This window comes from Anguilla rostrata, chromosome 9 (assembly GCF_018555375.3).
Source record: "Anguilla rostrata isolate EN2019 chromosome 9, ASM1855537v3, whole genome shotgun sequence".
Classification (NCBI taxonomy): domain Eukaryota; kingdom Metazoa; phylum Chordata; class Actinopteri; order Anguilliformes; family Anguillidae; genus Anguilla; species Anguilla rostrata.
This window is the reverse complement of record NC_057941.1, coordinates 50,868,643-50,885,006: the sequence shown is the minus strand read 5'-3', so window position 1 is coordinate 50,885,006 and position 16,364 is coordinate 50,868,643. Positions and strand designations below refer to the sequence as shown.

Sequence of the window (16,364 nt, the reverse complement as noted above, 5' to 3'; positions counted from 1 at the left end):
TTGTTATTCCATTCCATCATTGTTGTTATAATTCTGATTGACCATTGTGCTTTAGCAATACATATTTCAGAATATGTCATGCCAATAAAGCATTTGGAATTTGAATTAGAATTTGAGAGGGTTGTTCCTGTAGCATTGACTGATGGGATCTGGTGTCCTACGGTTTGTGTTTTTTGTGGGACAGACCTTGCCCTTCCTCATATTTGGGGTCGCCAGGCCCGGCGTCAGTTAGCTGAAGGGCGCTGGCACGCACCACGCAGCGCACGGCGGTAAACAATGAGGGCTGCCGTAGCCACGCTCGGGGGGCACTGCCCGTGCTGCTGGGGCACGCCGCGGCTAACGGCTAGCAGGACTGACCTCTGTTAAATAACCCGGTGATGCAATCTAAGGACAGTGGAGCGTTGGTGCGGATGCTGGGGACCGGCTGGTTGGGAAGGCCAGTTACCGGTGACCAGTCAGCCAGTCAGTAGGCTGTGAGTGACCCATAGGCCAGGTAGCGGCCTGTAGGCAGTTGGTTAGCTGCAGAGATGACTTGGGAGATGGGCTGCAAGGGACTAAGTACCCCGTGTTTTGGGTTGTGTAGGGGCGCAATTATGCTCATAGGAGGTTGTGTAATGGGGCAGTTACCTGGGTATGGGGTTGTGCGGGGGACCAGTTATCCAGGTTTTGGGTTGTGCAGGGGAGCAGTTATCTGGGTAGCAGGCTCCTGCTGTGTCACTGGGAGAAGCTCACAGAGCTGCTGTTGTTTTCCTGGTCGTAAGGAAACCTCCCTTTTTATTGTGGTGTTTGGTCTGCGTGTGTGTGTGTGTATGTGTGTGCTGTGCTGCGGTGTGTGTGAGTGTGTGTGTGTGTGTGTGTGTGTGTGTGAGGGAGTGTGTGCACTGCGGTGTGTGTGTGTGCGTGCGTGCGTGCGCGTGTGTGTGAGCATGTGTGAGTGTGTGTGTGTGTGTGTGTATGTTTGTGTGCTCTGCTGCGGTGTGTGTGAGTGTGTGTGTGTGTGTGTGTGTGTGTGAGGGAGTGTGTGCACTGCGGTGTGTGTGTGTGTGTGTGTGTGTGTGTGTGCGTGTGCGTGCGCGTGCGTGTGCGTGTGCGTGTGCGTGTGCGTGTGCGTGCGTGCGTGCGTGCGTGTGTGTGTGTGTGTGTGTGTGGTTTATTCGCGGGCTCTGCGGCAGAGCCTCTGTGCTCCAGCACTGACGCGGTGTCAGCGTTTAGCCCCCGCTGTGTCTGTTTTCAGCCTCGCTCCGACCCCCCCTGCCCCCCCCCCTTGCCCCCCACTGCAAGGGCTGGGCCTCTCTCAGCCAATCACAGCCCACCGGGCTCCTCTCGGCCAATCGCAGCTCGCCGGGCACCTCACAGCCAATCTGTATGGGTGGTAGCAGGAAGGCAGCTTTGTTTTTCCCAGACAAAGACATTTATCTGCTGTGATGCAGGAGAGGGGAGAGAGAGAGAGAGGGGGGGGGGGGGAGCACATCAATGGAGGGAGAGAAGGAGAGAGGAAGGGCATCAATGGAGGGAGTGAGACAGGAAAGAGGGGAGGTGGGAGGGAGAGAGAGAGAGGGAGGGAGGGATGGAGGAGGTTCTGATGCTAGCGCTCGCCACATCTATTAGCATGACGCACGCCGCTATGACAACAATGCTGCACAACCTTGGAATATAAACACACAGGCTCACCTCGGCCCTGTGTGTGTTTTCCCTGCTCTCTGCACACACTGCTGTTCCTTTCACCCCAGTCTGGTCCTGAACCAGACCCCTCCACACACCCCCACCCCCCACTGGGGCTCTACCTCAGCTTACAGATGCAGTCCAGACCCCAGGAGCCACAGGGGGGTCCCACAGGAGATCATACTGCCCAAAATGAGGAGGGTTGGGTCTCGGTCTTGTACCGGGACCCTTGCGTTGCAGGCATGGATTGCGTTTGAAGTGCACCAAGCCGACGATGGATTGAGGCTTCCTGCTTTCTTTGCATTTTTTGTTGTACCTGTGACTCTTTCACCCTGTATAGTTATTCACACTCATTCACCTTCTAGACTTTTAACAGGTGCCTGCATACAGTGCAATTTAGACTGTAGGGTTTTATAACGCACAATCCATTTGTAGATTGGATATTTACTGAAGCATTTCAGGTTCTGTACCTTGTGCAAGGGTACAACTGCAGTGCCCCACCTGGGATTCAAACTGGCAGCCTCTGAGTTACAGTTACATTGTACTACACTGCCCCTCTCGGTAGTGATCCTCTGCGCTGCAGACGGAATGTTTTGGCTCTGAATGCAGTGTTGTTTTCCCTCCTCTCTTTCTTCCTGTCCTCCGTAATGGCGTCTGTGGATTCATATCCCACCGAACCCACCGTTTTCCACGGACCTCTCTCTTTCTCTCCCTCTCCTCCTTTTTCCGGGATGGCATGACATCATCCGTTTCCATGGCGACCGTCGACCCCGCCTTCGCTTGGACTGTTTGCGTTGGGGGTGCGGCCCCCGCCGTCCCCGCTGGGGCCTTCCACACCCACCCTTTATTTTCTGGGTCTGAACATCTGGAACCCTCTCTCAGTGCCGCTCGTTATCGTTTCCATGGTAACCCCCCCCCCTTTCCCCGCCCCCGAATTTATGATGTAAAGAGCTATTTACAGTTGCACAGGCTAGACTCAGACCAGAGGAGGAGAGGGGGACGGGGAGGGGAGGGGAGGGGGTACACACCTGTATCAGATACACGGCTTTCCATGCCCCCTCCTCCCCCGCCCCACCCCCAAAACTTAGGGCCTAGTTCAACCTCCTGTCCCATTACGGCTGATCAGTCAGAGGTCTGCATGGCCCATACACGTCTTTGTCACTTGATTTGTAACATGTTATCATCCAATTATGTGTGTCTAGGCACCATTTCTGCTAGTTTTCAATCTGACCTGACAACCAGCTTAACAACGGCTTGTCTGGCATCTTCCGCGCGCGTACTATGAGATGCCGTTTGTCAGTAGAATTTTGCCGACAGGAAGTCAGATCCGATACCGGCAGGAACCGACCCAGACTCCCTCCAGACGCGATTCATATCGGGTCCGCAGAAATCGAACCTGTCTGCTTTCTTGAGTTTAGCCCGCAGTCATTAATATGAGGTAAAATCAGATATGTGTCACATAAAGACAAATGTAATGGGGCATTAGAGTAAATACAGAAAAGTTATTAGTTTTTTTATAATGACTTCACAGACATTCGATGTGATGGAAAATGTATTTCAGCGGTTTATTTATAATGCAATATCTCCATATTTTTATTTATTAAGCTGCGAATTGTGCCTCTGGCACGATGCGACCAGGAGACCAGCGCACCACTTCAAATGATTACTGGATTAGTCTACCAAAACTCCCGCACACAGCCAGACACGATCTGATTGGCTGTGGTTCGATAGGCCTTAGCAGCCAAGAATTCTTTCATTCCAGCACAGATCGCCCGGCTAGCAAAAAAATGTCCTCGCAACGTTGCTGCAATGTCTTGTCAATGTTAGCGGCGACGTTGTGAGAACCTTCTGAGAACGTTGTGTGAACGTTTTGTGTCAGCCGGTCAGTAAGTCGAGGTGCGAACACTGCTGCTGAGTTTTTTTTTTTCTTTTGTTTTTTTTTTGGGGCAGCTGTGATTTGTTGGCTCGTTGTCATAGCGATGCTTGTCCCGTGTCCTCCCAGCGTTGCTGATTTAGGCTCTCGTTCCCCCGTGATGGGCCACAGTTTCAGCACGGCGGTGTGACCGTGACGGGAGGCCGGCGTTCCCGTCCCGTTTCGGAGCGCCGCGGGAATGTCGGGAATGTTCCCGGCTCGTTCTGGAGGAGCGACATCACCGATTGGACATGAGGGGGGGCCGAACGAGAAACGAACGCGCGACGCGCCCCGAACGTATCGACCGGAACCGAGACTTATGGGACATCAACATGCCGGCGTAGTCTCGTGCTGAGTCATTCCGTGGAAACCTGGTTACCGGTTTCACCCCCACCCCCCCCCCCCCGGTTCATCAGCCAATCATACTGTGTCTGTGTGCAGGAGTTTCGGTAGATTAGCCCTGTAATCGTTTGAAGGGGTGCGCTGGTCTGCTGGTCGCATCTTGCCGGGGGCCAGTTGTCAGTCACTGGTGGGTATATTGTGATTTGTGGCGAAAATGTGCACAATGTTCCCTTATGCCAAATTTATTTATTACCAAATGTGATGTCTCAATCGACCGAGTTTTTTCATCAGACATCAGACATTAATTATGGGACGAGCACGCGCTCTTTCTGCTTTGTATATTGTGATTTATGACCGTCGTCGTCAGGGATTGAGTTCATTCCGATGCTGCTCAGGCGAGGGTCATTGGCGAGAAGCATGTTTTGAAATATTTTTTTGCTTAAGTATCCTACCAGGTTTATGCCATGCTATGTGATGCTGACTCTTACCATAGAGGCCCTTGCAACCCCGTAAACTGGCTGGCCTGTGCTCTATCAAGATTGATCCTGTGCTCTCAGTAACCCTTTGAAGACTAGGTTTTTTGGAATGTTTAGGTCAGGTCAGCGTTCTAGAACTCCATTGCTTTCCATTACAAGTAGTGATTGTTACATCAGCATTAGAATGTTCAGTTAAGAACATTCTAATCACAAGTTAATCTCATGGCTCAATTCATTCTCTCTGTATTCTTGTGGTTTTCACTGAACGCTCCTTAACATTGCTGTGCTATTGTCCTATTATTCTCTTGTGCTTAAGTTTCTCAGAAACAATTATCCGGAGAAACACAGACCAAAGCAAGTGACGGTTTCCCTTCCCTTCAAAACAATGCAAGCACAGCACCAGCACTTCAGTTACCGAATTATTTAGGAGCGGGAGATCTGATTGGTCCAATAAAAATGGAATGTTTCCATTTGAATCCCTTGCAGCTGATTGGTCCTCCGTCTTGTCAGCAGAGGGGAGGTTACTGATGCGCTCATGGCTGTAGTAGCTGTAGAGTCTCTGCTGGTGCCCTTTGACCTTTCTAAGCGGAGGCTGGACTCTCAGGAAGACGGGTCATTCTGGAGCGTGTTCAGGGGTTCGTTAAATTTAATTGGCCCGTGGTGAATTCCGGGGTGGGAGGGGCTTTAATTGCTTTCTCTCTTAGAGGAGCCGTTTTAAAAGGGTCTCCTCATAGCCCCTGCCGCAGAAACGCTTGGAGAGCGGTTTGATTGGAGTGCGCTTGATTTATGACGAGGGACGCCGTCGACAGCTAATCTAAACCGCGCTTCGTTCGCGTTATTGTCGAGGCAGGGGCTCCCTAAGGTAGTCATCATCGCTCCTATCAGAGCGCTGGTCCTTGTGCGGTGGCACACACAGCCCGGTATTGATTGGGCGAATTTAATATCTCGCAGGTGGTGTTTGAGTGGTATGAAGAGAGATGGTTGCCCTGCAGTAGTGTAGCAATATTGGACTGGATTTGACAGAGAAAGTGCTTTGAGGTGAAATCCCAGAGCACACTCGGATAGCACTAAAAACTTATTACAACTTTTGACAACCTTGCAGTAAGCAAGCGATTGTGCAGGGAGGTTGCAGTGAATCAAAAACATTTCTTTTTGTCTTTCTCATCTTCCTTCTAAAGTGCAGTCTTCCAACAATGTTGTGAACTGGTGTCAGGTTAGTTTTAGGTGACGTGTTTGTGAAAAGACAAAAAGAAACGCTTCCTTGACTTTCAGCTAACCCCTAAAGATCTTGTGGAAACATTATGTTTTTCCAGGATGCAAAAATGTCCGTGAAGCATTTTCCTGTAGGAAAAACCTGTATTTACATCACAGCTGGTAATCTCTGGACCTGCCTCAGCCTTGTCACAGGAGTCTGGTGTCGTTTATCACCATGGTCCTGTTTACAAAAACACTGCCCCCCATCCAGGATGCCCAGTGATACATCCCACACGCTTTCCACTGGGGGAAACGGTGATGTCATTGCCACGATGTCACAGGCAGATGCCTGGCATGTGGGAGGGGCTTTGCTTTTCTCTCAGGGGTTAACGAGGGTTCAGCCTGATTAAAAAAAACATGGTTTCTGTTGCATCTGTGATCTCTCTCTCTCTCTCTCTCTCTCTCTCTCTCCATCTCTCTCTTCCCCTCCCCCTCCCTCCCTGCTGTTACTGGACCAGGCAGTGTTAATGTAAGATCAGATCACCAGAATGTTTTCCTTAATCACTGGGGATTACCACAGATGCCCATCTCAGTATTTAAAGAGCCTTCTAACTATAAGATGATTGTTGATTTGTTTAAGTTGCAGGTACTGTCAGAGACCTGGATTTTTATTCTTTGTTATTGATTTATTCTTTCCTGAAGCACCAAGAGAGAACATAGTTATTACACTGCAGGTTTTCACTGATGCGCCGTCGGAGTCTTGAGGGTCTGGAATGTCCGATATGACATTATGACATCACAGGTGCATAATGGGTCAGGACATTCCATTTTGGCACGCAGATAATTATGGCATCGGACACAACCCTTCTTTTACATGTACAGATTCTCTTGAATGGCCATGTTCAAAAACAAGCCTGCATTGCAGGGGCCTTAATTCAGAGAGACTGGCTCCCGGCATTAATTTATCTGAGCGTTTCTAAGCCAGCACGGCCACCCGGCTGATATTTGTCTGGTCCTGGATGTCAACAGAAATGCGTTTATCTGGCTGTGGACAGAAATGCGTTTATGTGGCTTGTTCTGTATCCGAGGCTTCTCCCGCCCACCTGCTTTCCCCAGGGTCAGCTGGTGTGGGCGTGGGCAAACTAAGAGACGCAGAGACTGTAATCTCCTCCGGCTCGGTAATACATCAAACACACTCACCAGGCCACCGCAATGCATTCTGGGAGCCCGGGGACAGGGCTTGGAGCATCTCCCAACAGCAGCACACAGTAGTATACTGTCAGGGATAAGCAGTCTGTGTGATGTAATGTTTATTTCTGTTTCTTTGGGCTTTTTTTTAGCAAGGAATGCCAATTTTATTTTGGCATGCTTCAAATAGGGTTTGGGTCTAGGCCAAGAGGCCTATTTCTTTTTTTTAAATGATCGTTTTGACTCATGTACAATTGTAGCACTGAGGAAACACTGGGAAATGTTTTCCTCTTGCCAAAGGGTGATGACATCACCGCTGAGAGAGCGTAAAGAGATGAAAGCCTCGGCTGGCTCGGGTGGTGTTTTGGTTCACGAGCAGAATTCAGGGGGTGTGGCTGGCTGATGCCGCCTTCACACGTTAATGGAAAAACAGCGTCTGTGTCGCGCTTATCGGACTGACCGTCGACCGCCTTGGGTCAGTAAGCTGCCCATTACCACACCAGCCACCACCGCTTTTCCCAGAGTCGAATTTACCTGGTAGGGAATCCAGGCTGTGGACACGCATTCATTCTCCTGCCAGTTTAACTGCTGGGACTTTATTTTAACCCTTTGTAGAGTAGGCATGTTTTTCTTCTCCAAAATTCGAAGCCAGTGTTCTAGAACACATTGTTTTCACCAGTAGTGATGGTTGCATCAGCATTAGAATGTTCAGCCGAGAACATTATTATTTTAGCACTAAATATTATTATAGCACTAAATTATCCTGACAAATTCTTTTGAAAGAGAACGGGTGTTATTCCCCAGGTTGCCACTTCAGAAAGAGTTCCCGGCTTAGGAAAAAGGTTAACTATAAATAAGAAAAACATTTAATGGGTGCCTCCATGTTGCTGGCTTTTAGCTCAAGGTTTTGAGTTCCCACCTACAAAGGTAGGCTTGCATCGGAAAATCATCCATAATATCTTCCTCTTCAGATGACTATTTGTGACAGGCTTTTATTTTTTTCCACAGCCGTCAGTGTATTTATAGCTTTACTGGAAGGAAGTGCTTATCAGACCGCATGCAAAGGAACCTGGGAAAGGTCAGGGGTCAGGGGAAAGTTGCGGGTAGGCGCAGTTCTGTTTGGCTTCCTCTGCGTGCGGTGGGAAGCCGGTCCGCGTGTGGAACCTCTCGGGGTCGCAGTCCGTAGGAAACATTCCGCTTTGGTCGCTGAGCTTCGTGTGTGTGTGTGTGTGTGTCCCGCAGCGTCGCCGGTCGGAAACGGGTACAGCAAGCCGCCGCCGCCCCCCGCCTCCGTCGCCCCGGGAGACCGCAGAGGACCGGCAGCCATGACGACCGTCGCCGTGGACCCCGAGAGCAAGCCGGGCGAGTACGTGCTCAAGAGCCTCTTCGCCAACTTCACCGGCGTGTCCGAGCGCAAGATCCGCATCATCATGGCCGAGCCGCTGGTGAGTCTCCCCGCCGGTCACATGACCACGCCGAGGAGCTTTGACTCGGAGAATATCAAAGAGAGACGCTCTTAGGAGAACTAGTGTTTGCACACGGGAGCCAAGAGTGGCATCAGCCTCTATCAAAAAGCATAACTCATAACTTTATTCAAAGTTGCAAACTTTCTTGTAAAAATATTCAAAAGCCTTTGAGTTGCATATGCAGGGACCCACCAGATGCTTAGTTCCTGCTTTCCTCCTGTCCTCTCTGCTTCTGAACTACAGGAGGGTTGGGCTGGTGTTTTACTACAGTACAGAACATCCATTGCCACTGTATAGTCTTAGGCCACGCCCCTTAATTCATTTTCAAAACATGACCCTTAATGAATTTAAGAACATGCATCAAATTGGAAGGTTTCAAAGGTAGGGAGGTGGAACAGCCAATCAATTTGCCTTGAGCTCTTCATTGCCCCCAAGGGGCAGTTTAGAGACACTCAAAAGCATGTAGGGTACCAGAACACAAATGTACAGTCAAAACAAGGACATAATAACCGATGGGTTCAACTCCAAGTGCCTCGTCACAGATCTGCTTTCCAAGGCATTCTTCAACTGCTGTCATCATTCAGGGGGAATCGATTTGTCTCGGTGTGCATGTCCTGGTTCAGTTGGTGTTACAAGCTGAGAAACCATGTCTGCCTGCTCCAAAAAATGTTATTTTAATAGGTAATGGGTAAGGGGCTGGTCTCTCAAACCTAATGGTTTGATTCCCGGGTAGGACAGTGCCATTGTACCCTTGAGCTAGGTACATAACCTGCATTGCTTCAGTATACTGTATATCCAGCTGTATAAATGGATGCAACGTAAATGCTATGTAAAAAGTTGTGTAAGTTGCTTTGGATAAGAGTGTCTGCTAAAAAATGACTGCAATGTAATGTAATTTTTTTTTTTTTTTACCAGCACAGAATAATTGTATAGTGGTTTTTAACCAGCTTCATTAGTTGTTGCATAACAAAGACAACATTGACGGTGCTGAGATCTCAAGAGTGTTTAAAAAATCGGGAAATAACATGAATTGGGATTGCAAGGTTTTTAACATTGCCTATTGATTTTGGGGGGGGGGTTATTATTAAGACTGATGGCTTGGAAAACTTGACAGCCCACACGCAGCACGACAGAGCACTGTGAATAAGTCTGTTGCCATGGTTTCATTTCCGCATGCAACTGAAATAGCAGAATGTTTTTCCTTAAAGTCGCTCGGGCGTCACGAATGGCTAACAATGGGGTTTTAAATACCATTTTCTTCAGAGATGACTTTCTGTCGTGCGCTTCCTGCACGCTGCAGTCTCAAGGCTTCGGCTGCTCCAGTGTCTGCTAGTTAGCGTCACGTAGCCTGCGCTAACGTCAACCGTGAGCAGGAAGTGAGGCGTTTTGGGTGCCCGTACGGTTGCCCCAGCGGGACCTGCTGTTTATAAAAAAAAAAATTTTAAAAAACGATTAAAAAAAAAAATAAACGGTTCACCACTAGCACTTACCGTCGAGCGTTGATGCCTAATTCCATTAGAGGGGAATGGGGGCAGGATCTCTCTTTATGGACGGGAGGACAAGCTCAGGGGCGGCTTTAATCGCAACAGGAAGTAATTATCTTTAAGTGCATTTGTCTGGACCCCACAGCGAGCCGGGCCGCTGAGCTCGACGAATGTTTTAACCCCGGAGAAAATGGCTTCCTCCGCTTCCCTCTGCAGTCTCTCATTTAGTGTGAGAGAGTAAGAACAAGCTTGTATGTTACCACAGATGTAGGGTTGCATCATGTTCAGTAAGCACGTGGCATATGTTAGGAGGGTGTATGTCGACAAACGGTGGAGCCGCTAGTGGACCGGTGTAGTGCTGATTTCCGAAATGGCGGTAGGCCGACAGCTGGCGCCTACGGCGGTCCAGTGGACACTCGCTCGCTGGGGAGGGCGTCGTCTGTGGGTGTCCTGTTTTGAGACTCGGCCAAGGCGGCGTCGTTGCCAAGATACCATCGCCGTGGAGCTGTTTTTTCCTGTGTGTTCCTCTTGTCGCCTTTTCCCTGGAGCGCTCGGGGGAAAAGCTCCCCGCGGTGGAGCCGTCGCTGCGTGGGAGGAGCCGTAATGGAGTCCGTGGGGAACCTCATTAGCCGGGTGGCCATGGTGTCTGGACAGATGCTAGCAAGAGCGCTAGCAATCCCACGTGCCTCGGCTGTTCAGTTAGTGTTAATTACCACGGAGAGCATGTCCCTGTTCCCTTCTCAGGCATTACCATAGAGACCGGGGGTGCCCGGGCCTATAGAGGACAGGTACGCAGGTGGAGGTTTCTTCTTGTTTATCCTTTTAGTCTGATGAGGCAGTCCATCCATCCATCCATTTTCTAACCAATGTATTCCTGGGGGGGGGATTGGGCTGGAGCCTATCCCAGCGTGCATTGAGGAGGCAATGTGTTCCTGATATGCCCATCTGAGTGACTTTGCCCCTCAGCTCTCTGAGAATACCATAGAGACCACCCCTTACCTCTATTACAATACCACAGAGACTTCCCCCCGTACATCTATTACAATACCACAGAGTTCCCAGCCCACCTCTTGTACAATACCATAGAGGCTTCCCCTCTTGGCTCTCTTGGAATACCATAGAGACTTCTCCTCAGCTCTCTTGTAATACCATAGAGAGTTCCTCCTTCAACCGTCACTTTACCATACACAGTACTGGCCCATTAAAGTCTCATGGTACCATAGATAGTCCCTAGCCCCTATCTATGGTACCATGAGACAATCTCTGTCCCCCTATGTCCTGGTATGATGTGTCCCCAAGGTTTCTGTGCTGTACTTCCTGTTCCTTGTCTAGACCATATCTAGACCATAACGTTCGCAAAATTCTTCTGGGACCTTACCGCAACGTTATTATTGCTTGATCGCATAAACGTTAATGAGCAGCATGGGCCTGATTCTGGCTTGGAGTCACTGAGCTGGCTGTGGGGGGTGTGGGGGGTGGGAGCGAGAGGAGCGTGAGAATTTATCCCTCGGCTTGGAAATCGATTAAATCGGCTCTGCATTTTAGCTTCGTCAGGCTTCATCCTGGTGACTGGGATGCATGTACAGCAACCCCAGGGAGAACAAGGCCTTCACTATGTATGTGCTTTTTCCACATAAACTCTCTTATATGCATTTCCTTGATTTCCAGTGTGGCTTAATGTTAACTCTCTACCAGAATATGCGTGGTTTATGCTGTTTCAGAACAATTGATAGAATCATAATTTAAATGAATAATTTTGGCATGAAAACTGCTCAAATTATGTCTATTTTACTATTTGCTTTGAAACAGTATACACCCCATTTAGGCTAGCAGATGTTCCAAACATTTTCTTTTTACATCTTTTTTTTTTTTACATGTTAGTCTTTCAATGTTAAATACGCATTGTTATATGTTGATATATTTTATTTAAGGTAGTTTAGACAGCATGTTTAAGTATTTTTTGAGGCAGCAGTCAGTCAAGTTGAGCAGTAAATTTCCAGAGCTCACTCCAATGTCAGAAGATTCCGGTTCTGCTTCTTTCTCTCTGTAGTCTTGACCTGCAGGACACGTAAGTGTTTACTTAGATCTCTGACATAGCGCGCTCCGTGGAGAGAGGGACAGCATTCCGCTCATACCCCCTGCACATTGCCCCCCACCACCCCCCAGTCCCAAACCGGCCCCTGTTCCCTCTCTCACGTCGAACAGGAAGTTCGTGCAAGAGTCCCGCCAACACTTCCTCCTCCTCCTCCTCCCCTGGGGAGGGCAAAGCTATGGCTGGAATGGAGAGAATGTGTCGGGGGAGGCTGGAGGGAGGAGGGAGGAGGGTGGAGGAAGGGGGGGCTCCCTTGTACAGTGAGATGCCCTCCCCAGCCTGGCCTGATCGTGGGACGCTCATCACCCACCCCCCAACTCACCCCCCCGGGTGATTAAAGCCTGCCTCAGCCCCCCCCGTTAATTGTCGCTCGTTGAAAGAATGTGGCGACGGAGAAGGGGCGGAGCTCGGGACCCATGTTCAGACAGCGTATCGGAGTAGGACTGCTGATCTGGGATCAGTTTTTTTACTTCTGGTCTCATGGTGGGAAGACTGAGGGTAGGTACAGAGGACACCTGATCCTAGATCAGTGCCCCTGAAGTACACAGATCAGATCTGTCTTGAACCTTTGAGCTCAGTGGTTCCCAACCCTGTTCCTGGAGATCTACCGTCCTGTAGGTTTCTCCCAGTAACAAAGACCCTTCAACCTTGAGCAGGGTCCCAACCCTGTTCCTGGAGATCTACCATCCTGTAGGTTTTCACACCAACCTTAACAAAGCACACCTCATTCAACAGCAAGACACCTTGTTGAGCTGCTAATTAGTAGCATCAGGTGGGCCCAATTAGAAATCTCCAAAAAATATGACTGGGAACTATTTTGGCTCATAATGGGTAGTGTTAAGATATGTAAAAGGAAACCTGATATTGTAAGTCTCGTTGCCACACCTGGGCCTCTGTCTGCATATGCCTGTCGGTTGTGTTGTGTGAGGTCAGCTGGTATCAGTAAATGTACAAGTTCTTGGTGGAACAGCATGGAACTGGAAACATTATTAGCTGTTTGTTTTTGTTAGCAAGTGCTAACGGTCCTTTTTCTTTTGTTTCTTCTCTTTGCAGGAAAAGCCACTGACAAAATCCTTGCAACGGGGGGAGGACCCACAGTTTGACCAGGTGTGTGTGTAGGTGTGCATTTGTGAGTATGTCTGTGTGTGCGGGTGTTTCTCTGTGTGTGTGACATGTTTCTCTCTGCGTGTAACGTGTTTTTCTGAGTGTGTAACGTATTTCTGTGTGTGTGACATGTTTCTCCGTGTGCGTGTGTAACGTGTTTTTCTGTTTGTCTCCCAGCTGATCAGCACCATGAGCTCCCTGGCGGAGTACTGCCTCCCCTCCATCTTGCGCACGCTGTTCGACTGGTACAAGAGACAGAACGGCATGGAGGACGAGTCGCACGAGTACAGGCCCAGAGCCAACACCAAGTCCAAAAAGTGAGCCTCTTACCCGCTGCCACTCTGTTAGATAACTTACCGTATGTTTGAGATCATCTTCTGATTCTGCCACACTGTTCCATAACTCTCTCTCTCTCACTCTCTTCTATCTCTGTCACAGTGATGAGCAGCAGAAGGATTATCTACTTGAAAGGAGGGATCTGGCAATTGATTTCATATTCTCTCTAGTGCTTATAGAGGTTTTGAAACAGGTATGGTTTTTTTTTTTGCTAATTCTGTGCTGTTTTTGTCTGAACTGAATATCTGCACTTGACATTCATTCCCTTACCACCACACAGAATACTCTACCACCTATCTGAATCAGTCATGAAACTATGGAAAATTTTGCCTGTCTGTCATTGGCTGTCACTGGTGACATTGGTCCAATAGTAGCGGCCTTTATTGGTTGGTGACTGATTCTCTGTATCTTCCTCTTCCTAGATCCCACTCCACCCGCTCCTCGACAGCCTGATTCAGGAGGTCATTAACCTGGCATTCAGACACTTTAAATACAGAGAGGGGTGAGTCTTAAGTTTAAAGCAGCACTTCTTTATAAAAACAATATCACAAACATTTCTTTTCAGTTGGTTAAGGAGGAAGTAAGATAAGTACTGTTGGATTTGTCAGTACTTCCACGAGACATTTTTAGTTTAGTGTATGTCCTTTCTGACATCTTGAGTCCGATTGGCTGACGTGTGACAGGTGTGTCACGTTCCCCTCCCAGGTACCTCGGTCCCAACACTGGGAACATGCACATAGTGGCCGACCTGTACGCTGAAGTCGTTGGAGTCGTGGCTCAGTCCAGGTAAGGCCCAGCCCAGTCACAGTGGGGTTGCCATGTTGGGGAATCCACTTTATAGTGTAGCACCTAGCCGAGACACGGTGGGTTGCCATGTTTGGGATTCCCCTTTATGGGTATGTATTTTTAAACCCTGAGGTTTTGGTAAGTTTGCTGCAAAAAAATCAGACAGATCTCAGAGAGTCTTTAATGGAAATGTGTTTATTAAAAATACACCCCAGTCTCATTAAAGAATAATTGTTTTGAATATTAGTCAAAAAAACATTTCTTCCAAAATTAGTCAATAGTGACCTATTGGACTCTCACTGGTGTTGAAATGATTATTATTTTTTGCCCCAGGTTTGATTAGGACAGGTGAAAAAAGGGGGAGGATGATTTGTGCACAAAGAACTGGCAACCTTTATTCAACACATTAATAAAACACGAAAGACCAGAGGAAGCGCTCTGTGCCGTAGGAGCGGGAACACAGAGGGCCTGATGCGTTTGGGCCAGGCGTTCCTCTCCAGAGCTCACTCTGCTCCGTAATAAGGATGCTGTCCAGCCAAATCAAATAAGCTGTAAAAAAATAAATAAAAAAAATAGCGGTCTCCTTGGCTTGGCTAACGACCCGCGCGGACGAGAGACAGGAAGTGAGATCACTGGCTGGGTTAAGGCCTGCATCCACGGCAAACTAGGGATTAATACAGGGGCCCTGTTTACAGTACAAAATGGCTGCCTTTAAAAGAGAAGGAGAAATTCATGTTTCAGAGTTCATGGAAATGTTCATTGCAGCAAAGCAGTGCGTATTTAATGTAATGTGATATGGTGCAGTTAACATAATGAGCTCATGCAGGGTTGGCCCCTGATAGAGGGTGGAGGTCTGCCTGCTTAAGGAGACCATGGGGAGAGGCAGGAATGCTCGTACTGTGCGTCCCCTCAGCGTCCAAGCATGTGCTAGGGCTAGTGCTGTTGCTATTGCTATTGCTACCTCTAGTGCTAGTGCTAGCGCTAGTGTTAGCACTAATGCTAGCATTAATACTAGTGCTAGTCTGGCCCTTTATGCTAACAGTACAAACTGGAGGGAGGAAGGGAGAGACAGAGCAAGAATAAGAGAGAGAACACAGTACGTGGAGAGGGGGATAGAGAGAGGTGGAAGAGGGAGAGAGAGAATGAGAGAGAGAACACAGTGGGGAGTGCAAGATGTGGAAGAGAGGGGGGTGTGAAAGAGAGTGAGAGGGGGAGACAGAGGAAGAGAGAAAGAGAGAGAGAGAGAACAATACATGAAGTCACTTGAGGATAATAACTCAAGGAAGACTGCACTGCGCGGAGGACAAACAGCAGTTTCCTCTTTACCCTGCGACATTCTAGAATGTCAGGGGTGGAATGTGGCTGCCTCCATTACCTGTAGTTTACCCGGTGATTAACTGAACACTAAAAGCATGTTCCATGGGCAATGTCCCCTCACCTGACGGTTCATCGGCAAAGCAATGCAAATGGGCAGGTGCTTACCCTCACCGATTAAGATGTTTTCTCTACACTTAGCTGGTGAGTGTTGAAACAAAATCCAATTATTCTTCATATCTTACTGCCTCCATTGCACGCAGTTACGCCCTGTAGCTGGTTTTTCCTATTAGCTTGAGGCTAGCTTACTCCATGGATTTTAATTCATATTCCTCCTTATAAAACAAGAAGCCATGTCAGCACTCAGCAGCTCGATTATATCTACTGCTTAGCTCAGCAGATAGAGTCTATATTTATGCATTTTAGTGATCAATAAATAATGGGACTTTTTAAAAAAGAAATGAACGGCCAACGTTTCCAAAGAGAAGCAAAGGATTAGTAATGTGAGATGGGCTTTGTTTGAAGGGATTCAATTATACATATCCGTACACGGAGAGGTTTATTTGATAGTGCTTTCCTGATCTCGGGATATCAAAATGAATAAATAGATGAACATTTAAATACAAAAATGAACATTGAAGTAGGTGAACGGATGAAACAAATGGACGTCGGGCTTCTTCAGTTTTTAATCTGTACGCCGTCCAGTTGGTCTCTCACCCCCAAATCTGCCGAAATAATTTGCGACCTCGTAAAAAGATGAAATTAGTATTGACTGCAGGATCGTCCCGCTTTGGGGGCAGGGCCACACTTGACCAGCTTTAGGAGCGGAAAGTTATAATTCTGATGGACAGTATTAATATCCTCACATCCATCACTGTGTATGTGTGTGTCAGATAACATTAATATGAGTTATGAAAGTTTAAATGAAGGGGCTAACGTTAGTGGTTAAGGTTCCCTGTGTCCTCCCCTCTAACCTGCTTTAACTGTACAGGTTACCTATTTCTGGTT

At 48.3% G+C, this 16,364-nt stretch overlaps 1 protein-coding gene across 1 annotated transcript in view; it reads left to right on the top strand.

The window, feature by feature from the left end:
• Positions 1–16,364, top strand: part of fryb (furry homolog b (Drosophila)) — a 74,655-nt gene that overhangs the window by 8,638 nt on the left and 49,653 nt on the right. Inside the window, exons 2-8 of the mRNA XM_064352742.1 lie at positions 7,865–7,870; positions 8,017–8,219; positions 12,870–12,923; positions 13,098–13,237; positions 13,359–13,449; positions 13,679–13,758; positions 13,962–14,042. Coding sequence (XP_064208812.1) covers positions 7,865–7,870; positions 8,017–8,219; positions 12,870–12,923; positions 13,098–13,237; positions 13,359–13,449; positions 13,679–13,758; positions 13,962–14,042 — 655 coding nt within the window. The remainder of the gene's footprint in view (positions 1–7,864; positions 7,871–8,016; positions 8,220–12,869; positions 12,924–13,097; positions 13,238–13,358; positions 13,450–13,678; positions 13,759–13,961; positions 14,043–16,364) is intronic.